The 8,450-nt window shown below is 35.1% G+C and overlaps 1 protein-coding gene across 1 annotated transcript; it reads right to left on the minus strand.

Annotated features, from left to right (window-relative positions):
• Window positions 1-109: 109 nt before the first annotated feature.
• On the minus strand, window positions 110-6,579 carry LOC117105455 (protein STPG4-like). The gene is made up of 5 exons (XM_033246601.1): window positions 6,133-6,579; window positions 3,357-3,431; window positions 1,916-2,155; window positions 1,024-1,097; window positions 110-229 (listed from the first exon to the last, which is right to left on the minus strand). Exons 1-5 carry the CDS (start codon window positions 6,313-6,315, stop codon window positions 151-153), a joined length of 651 nt encoding a protein of 216 aa, XP_033102492.1. The 5' UTR covers window positions 6,316-6,579; the 3' UTR covers window positions 110-150.
• Window positions 6,580-8,450: the final 1,871 nt, after the last annotated feature.

Here is an 8,450-nt window from a genome sequence, read left to right on the forward strand (position 1 = left end):
TTATTATTATTATTATTATTATTATTATTATTATTATTATTATTGTTATTATTGTTATTATTATTATTATTATTATTATTATTATTATTATTATTATTATTATTATTATTCTCCAAGATGTATTACGTACCACCCATTTCATCTGCTGAATTACCCAACCTCAATTGTACTTACTCCTTTGAAGTAGATGGTTGGAAATCTTTGACTATTAGATTTGAATACTGAATGTCTGTAGAAAAAAAAAGAATAACTAAATTACTTCGACTCTGCTAAGTTATCTTACAGATTTATATTCATTTTACCGGTAACGAACGACCTTCATAATTGATCGCAATGCAATCGTAAACCTATTTTATGTAATTATGCTAGGTTTTTCATTTATTTGGAAAGTTAAAATGGGGGATATAAACTTCTGTGCATCGTTGGACTCCCAATTGTGTAATAAGGTATCTAAAGTTGAGTAACCATAAAGTGACTGAACCTCAGTTTGAACATAACCTAACTGTCCTTAAATCGAACTCAGTCTTCTTGTTACCTTGACGTGTAAGATTTTCACAGATTAAAATTAATACGCTTGAGATATATCTTCTTTACAATGTGCTCGTAAATTATTTCTAGGTGTCGTAGGAAAATAGTGTCGACTACCTCTTATCAGAATATAATTACTCATTTGATTTGATTTATTTCATATCGTAAATGAAAAGTTATGATATCTGGGAGATAACCCTCTCCTAAAACTGACTCCGCCATTTCCAATCTCAATAGCTCTCTCTCTCTCTCTCATAGTTTCAATTGCGCATAAACATATCAAAGGTCAAATCGTTTACATAAGTGCTATTTAAATAGTGTTTGCAGTCTATATGTATTATGTAAAAAAATGTCGTTAATAAATGCAGACAATAAATATACTGTGTAATTGGTTTTTCTTGTCATTGTATTGTCAAGGAATATTGAAACTTGAGAGTTTGAAAACATCCCACCAATCAACTTACAGGAATTGTTAAACATTAAGAATCTACTTACTTTGATGGGGACTTCTGTGTTGAAACAGTTAGGTATTTTTCTATTGGATACTCTGTTGGGCAAACATTAATGTCCTGGAAAAAAAACCAATGCTATCAATAAGTACTTCTTTTCATCCAAAAAGAAGTTATTGCTTTTTAAACGAGAAATTAGAATGAGATAAAATTGTCCATGCGAACAAACGTCGGGCGTTTAAATAATACTGTTACTCTGTATGCTTTACATAACAGATCAGTTTAATTATTGGCAGGTAATATAAAACAAGCCTGGTAAATCAGCGAATTATTTGTTTTGATTTGTGTATCATGAAGTTAAATAACTAAGGTGTCCCGTTAAATTTAATTATTTAATTTATTATATTTGCTTTCTACACTTTGACAGACGACGAATATATTTGACGGTAATAAATTTTATTTATGAGTACCTGATCAGGCCTATAACAAGGTGTAACTGCGTCTATAAAGTATTGACAGTCGCTATACTGACGTAAGTCAATGATCATATCTAATTCATTAACTAATGATATAATAAAAAGACGTCAAATTTGTAGGCCCTATATTCGTTGATCTGACGTAATTATTAAGGAAACTTTGGACTATGGGTCTATCAATGATTGGTTATGACACAGAGGTAAAAACATTTTTATTTTTATACCGCCATTGTTATGGTCATCGGATTTGGTATCTCAAGGCCTGTAACATGCTAGCACAAGTTACTTCTAGAATTATAGGCCTACAGCCATTGTGATACCTGCCGACGCCGTGTTCACACTGCATGTCATTACAGAGGTGTAAACGCGCACGTACCGTTGTGTGAAATTAGCTTTAAGCTAAAATTGTAATCTTTAATATTACAAATCGGCATTATTGGATAAATCGTAAGGTTAATATACCTTGTCTCTGAAGCCTGGTAGCTCTGTTCGTTCGGTATTTTTAAATGTATACGTCATATGTTTATGTTCAAGGTTATATGTTAGATCATGTTGTTGATAAGCTCCCGGAAGTAATATGGCACCACGCTTCTGTTGCACCTGCCTCTTTCTACCTTCGCTTTTGAAGGCGCACGAGGCGTCCATTGTCTCAAGATCAGCCAAAAAATCTCTCGATTCGTACGCACCTGGAACCGGGGTCTCCTACAAGATAGTAATACATCATAGTGGTTACACTTTTTTTTTTTTTCAATAAGAACCAGTAACATTTTGCCCAGTCTCAGTGTTCTTTATTTTTGGACGATTTCATGCTCAAAATGTTCTTATTTTGTTCTTATTTTACACACCTTTCAAACTTAGAAAATTACTATTGTACACCAGTATACTGTACTGGAATCGAGATGAAAAAATGGCCCCGGAAAAAATGGCCCTGAAAAAAAGGCCCCGGAAAAAATGGCCCAAAAAAAAAAAGACCCGGTAAAAAGGTCACATAAGGTAAAGATATAATTTTTGGGTTTTCTATTTAAAAAAAGAAATAAAAACCATTTTTGACATTTTACCTCAGCCTCAATTTGTTCTTATTTTGTTCTTAATTTTTAAGCAATTTCAGCTTCAGTTCTTATAAAATGTGTTCTAATGAAAAAAAAAAAAACTGTACGTGGTTTGAAAACGATGAGTACTTATAAATATTGATAATAATTATAAATAATAATAACATCAACCGTAAAAACAACAATAATAACCGATTGTAATATATTTTTTCCTTTCTTTCATTTTAAGTTAAAAAGAAATTTTCAATACTATATTTCCAGTTCAATTACAGAGGAAATAGCAGCTATGAATTAATAAATGCATATGTAACACATACCTCAGAGGTATTATACGATCGGTAGAGTCATGGAGTCTAGAGTATATCCATTTATTAGAAACGAATACATATTTTTGAATATAAATCTGATGCCGTTATTCATCTACCGGGAGTACACAACACATTGGTTCAATGACGCCATTATTGTTATCCGTGGTTATGGCATGCATTATTTATTACTGCGAATAACTTATCGGATTAGATATGCTTAACTTATCGGATTAGATGTACTTAAATTACTTAGCTAAGATTTACAACGCTAATCCTTCATGCTTGGACGATATGATATAATATTTTGTGTGTGATGACATAATATGCAATTACAAAAATCACACTATATTTGTGAATTATAGCCTTCGCATTCAATTTGCTTACATTTTACAATAAAAATTATAACCGAAATTATATTTTTATAAGGCCTACTACTATTTTTGATTATTATATTATTGTTGTATTATATATTATATTTTATTATTACAAATTATTATTATTATTAACAGGTAATCATCCTGTCAATAGGACATTCTGGTTACTCACCCTTATTGTTGCTCGCCACCAGCCCTCACGACCGGACACGTGACTTTCGTAATCTTCCTTTAAACTCTTTCTATCCTGTAATGGAAATTGCGCACTTGTAGCTTAAAATCATAACATTACTGGCAAATAACATTAGAACATCCCGCATGTCATTCCCCCACACAAAAATTAGGCCTACTGTCGGTCGTTGAATAAAATGTCAATCTATTTTGTTATGCAATGGTCGTTTTAAATTATTGTGACAAATAGAGGAAAATACTGCACACAGGTGGATGCAGAAATTCGAAATAGAGGGGCCATGGAGGGATATGGAAAGGTCTGGAGACGGCAATAACGTTTTTGTGTAATAATAGGCCTATTGAGGTTTGTACACTAAGATAAAATCCAATACTTTGTATACAAAGTTCTTTAACGCGTACATCGTGCCATACCGTAATCCTCTCTTGATAAAAAAAATTTTACGCTCATTTCAATTCGTCATATTCAGTTTGGTAAAATGTTATTACACAGTGGCGTAGCTACGGGCAGTGCAAAGCACTGGGGCCCATGGCTCTTTAGGGGACCATTTATTAAATAGACCTAAAAATAATAATTTAAATAATTTCTAACTAAATAAGAATAAAACGGCTAGCGGGCCCCTCAATAATATTTTAGAGGATTAATTATTGAATACTATGTTCATTTCAAATCAGTAGTGGTGTATTCAAGAAATGGAAAAAAGGAAATAATATTAAAATTTAAGTGTGAGAGTGGTATTTCCGGCCATCTAGAGGTGCTATAATCATAAATTTTCTTATCCCAACCATGGTGGCCCAACTGGCCCTTACCCGGCACTGCAATTGTTACATTTTATGTACCACCAAGTTTCTTTATTAGTTTAAAACAGCTGCTGAGACTGAATATGTCCCTCTTAACATAGTTAAGAATCCGATTATCATTAGATATTTATTACAAGCTTATGCCTTCAGGATTAGGGGGTAAGAAGCACTTCTTACGATGGATTTTCTAAAAACTTCAGGGAATTCCCTATCACATCAAAGGGCACTGCAATTAATCTTGCACTGGGGCCCTTCGCATCTAGCTACGTCGCTGTTATTACCGATAGAAATGGCTGTATTTATATTATACCTTCATGCTCTCTTTCTTTAAAATGATGTGTGGATATACGAATAAATAGAAAGCTATTAACGGTATAATATTTCATATAGGCCTAATTTACTTTGGTTACATCGCCGAAAATTAAATCGCTTAATAGCAATTCGATTCATCGAATGTTTGGAAGTTACGAACATAGTATTCCCGAGTCATGTTTGTTTTTAATTGGTAGATATTAATGCGAGAGGTATTGACTAATTGCTTTTGCTTGAGCTTCGCTCGTTTAAATCTGCTTAATAATTCATCTTCTCTTGACCTTAAACTACACGCATGTCTTAGTCTTCAGTCTCTTCACCTTACTACTACTAGCTCAAGGGTGAAGAAAATGAAATACGCACAGCAGCAAATAGCCAATCAAGGATGCAGATCCATGGTGATTACATTTAAAAAAAGTACACATAGTAATCATACCAAACAACGGAAAGATGTACATTTTGAACTGAATGGATAAAAGCTAGGCTCCGGAGGAAAACTTTGCTCCATAGTATTTTTTTTTCTCAAAATAGGCCTGTTTTTTGTTTTTGTGTTTTTTTGTGTTTTTGTGTTTTTTTTTTGCCTTAGAAAAAATTAGATGTCAAAAATTGTTTACCTCCGGAGGTTGACATTAATGTAAAGCACATAAACGATGGTTTTATCAAATTTCCGTGCGACTGCCCAGTAGTGGCATTATTCATCGTAAATTACAATTGAAATTATTATGGGCTGCCTCAAAATTGTGTCAGGTTAGTAGTAGTTAGCATTAATGCGTTTTATGGTTGATGTGTCCGTGGATATTTTAATCTTAATGAGGACATTACTATAGGTTTAGAGGTTTTAAATCATAAACAAATCTTATGACACAGTTTTGGAAATTAGGACACAGACAATATAGACCAGCGGTGTCCTTTACTCGAGCACTGTTTCTACCATTATTTGATGTATTTATACACCACAGCGCTATGCGACAACATCGATTCAAGCCTATATATATTTAATAATCATATAAATGCAAATGTTATATCTATACTATAATTGATTTTATAAACCAATGAATCAATTAAATATCATGACGCCAACAACAGTATATTGGGCCTATATGTGCATGTTTAATATTTAGTGCTAATTTGTGTCTATATGCATTTTATATGGAATCAATCCTGATATTATTATTTTGGAATTTTAAACATTTATCAAACTGGCAATATCCACCGACCTATATAACTCATGTGTTGCCTCTGTGTGATTGACTGTGATTCTGACTACAGACGTAATCCAAGACAAACAACCATGTCATGCTTGTTCAATTACGTTACATCAATGTTGCTTCAAAAATACTTATGTAAGGTAGACTACACTCGTTGGTCAATTTGTTTTATTATCTTTGTGGACAATCAAATATGTACTGTGGCATGTGCAAACATCGTGTGGGCACTAAACGAGTTTCTAAAAAAACAACTGGAGTTTATTTTTTTTTGTGTGTGTTTTAAAATTGTATCGTTTAGGGGTAAGGTGTCGATTATTATGGTTAGGACGGTGTTCACAGATAAAAATGAGTTGTGGTTTTATAAGAGACTTGGTATCAAAAACAGGCATAATAATTATTATTTCAATCTCCGTACGTAATTTTTGATTGTCAACTTACCTTTTTAGGATTGGGGCGATTGTAAACAGACACATGCTCCTTCCTTATAGGCCTAGTCGGTGTTTTCGGTGTAGCAGTAGTTCTCTTCTCCGACTTCCTTCTGGAAGACTTTGTTGATAACTTACCTTTACTCTCGTCTAGACTATTGCTATCTTTCCCTGTCGGTGTTGCCTCCGGAGCCATCTTGGGCCTAGGTTCAGTATAATATAAACTGGGATTGCACCTCCCTCGTTATAATATCTAAGTTGTATAGTGACTATAACAGCGTAACGCTATCTCACGTCTGCCTGTGTAAAAAGGTATGACCCCTCGCCATGACAACCGTACACAATGTCTTATGTCATTCTAATCCCACAGCAGCAACGGGACATTGTTCCGTAAAGAGACTATAGACTTTTCCTTTTGGGGTGTGAAGTGAGTGTCAATATTTAACAAATCCCAGGATACACGTCATCACGTTTCGATAATACTGTAAATGTATCCTATGAGTGAGTTTGCTTGTTTAGATCGTCAATAAAATGAATAAATGGATGCATGCATGAGTGGAGCAACCCGGACTACTGGAATTACGGTTTCCGTTTGAGCAGTCACTTATATCAGGGCCGTATCCTTGATTGACATGAGGTGGGGGAGGGGGAGAGGAGTAAAAATCTATTCCCATCGAGGTCTAGGGTGGACACGTTTGGATCGCAATTTCAATTTTTATAATTACTATGGCAACTTAATCCCCAAATACTGGCTTAACGATAGACTGCTGGTTACAGTGTGAATATTTAAGAGTCATGTTCATCTATGTTAGCCCTATTACATAAATTAAATGTTATATTCAGTCATTCACAACAGTATTAAAAATAATGTGGACCTTTCTCGATTGGGGAGAGGGTGACTGAGGCCTGTTTAATTTTATATGCACATTACCTTTATTTAAATAGAGTAGGCCTTTCTAGTAAACATCCGCAAGGAATGCAAGATTCACCTCGTCTGTTAAGAAACACCTGCACAGACTCACAGAACAACACCCACTTCCTTTAATCAATTGGGCATGCGCTAGGACTAATGGATTTTTAAAGTACGATTACGAATGTCAGTTCATATTTTTCTATTAGATTCGGAAATTACGTTAGCCAATGTATTCCTTCCATATCTACAGATAATTCGTCAACACTTAGAGAGACCATGTATTATGCGCCATATAAGTCCCCACCACTACCAATACAGTACTTTATCTGACCTATAAGTCTCAGACATCCAGCACCGTAGCTAGACTTACTGATGGATGGGGATAAAAATGTTCAGAGGGAGCCAAGTACCAGAAGGATTCACACCCACTTCAGTCCAACCCGGGGTCCCACCATAGTTGGAGATGAGGTGAAAGAACAAAGGGTATGGCAACTCGAAAAAAAAAAATTTTTTTTTGAAATACGGTCTTAATTTGATACTAAGATGTCCAATACCAGGAGAGTCTACATCCATCTCAGCCCCACATACCAGGATTGGGGTTGAGACGAAAGAAATTTAAGAAAGTAGCAAATTTAATTGCCCGATAAAAGCATTGTAAGGGTATTTTTAAGTATATCAAGTTAAGTTTTCTCCTGTAGGCCCTATTATCAATAATCTCCCGGAAGTCACCTAGTGATGGTTATCACCACGGGCAGCAAAGTATAACTAGATGCATTAAGAAAGCTCATTCAACCAGATCTCCCGCGACCCCTGCTCTTCCTTGTAATTCTGTAAACCAACGCTATCCCGGAAGTCCGATTTTTCGCACCCCCTCCCTAAATTGTAATAAGAAAAATAATTGTTGTATTTTATTGTTGATATGAATTACCGGTAGGATTTTTTAGGTATGAGTGCAATTTTCAGGCGCCTTTAGGACCATATTCTCAAAATGTCCACATCTCGGCCCCAATCATCGTGGGGCTGGGGTGGTGTCGACATTCACACACCCCCTACCGCCAAATCCTGCATCCGCCCCAGATCTTCAGCTAGAAAAAGCAGTGCGAAATGCATTCCACTAGTCCATAATCATCCTGCATTCTCTTCTGCAGACGATTCCAAGCCCGTAGCCAGGATTTTGGTAGGGGGGTTCTTTTTGATACTAAAAGGGCACTTGCGAGCACCATTGGCTGGGGCCAGGGGCCGCCAAGGGACCCCGGGGGGTCTAGGGCCAAAACCCCGGTGGGGGTCCAGCATTCTAAGCATTTACAGGTGTTATTTAATTGATTTGAGAGGCCATACATTAAAAAAAAGTATATATTAAAGAAGTATTTTTTTAAACTACTTCTTTAGTACTAGAGTATTGGTAATTTAACAACAGT

Source organism: Anneissia japonica, unplaced genomic scaffold (genome assembly GCF_011630105.1).
Source record: "Anneissia japonica isolate Jap-2015-1 unplaced genomic scaffold, ASM1163010v1 scaffold1128_len1000024_cov185, whole genome shotgun sequence".
NCBI lineage: Eukaryota > Metazoa > Echinodermata > Crinoidea > Comatulida > Comatulidae > Anneissia > Anneissia japonica.

What these genes read in the sequence shown, in the direction of transcription:
- LOC117105455 (XM_033246601.1), bottom strand. Translation starts at nt 6,315, where the DNA reads ATGGCTCCGGAGGCAACACCGACAGGGAAAGATAGCAATAGTCTAGAC. An exon ending in TACCAGGCTTCAGAGACAAG is followed by an intron (nt 1,098 to 1,915) that starts GTATATTAACCT and finishes TTTTTTTTCCAG; the next exon opens with GACATTAATGTTTGCCCAAC. An exon ending in ACACAGAAGTCCCCATCAAA is followed by an intron (nt 230 to 1,023) that starts GTAAGTAGATTC and finishes TTTTTTCTACAG; the next exon opens with ACATTCAGTATTCAAATCTA.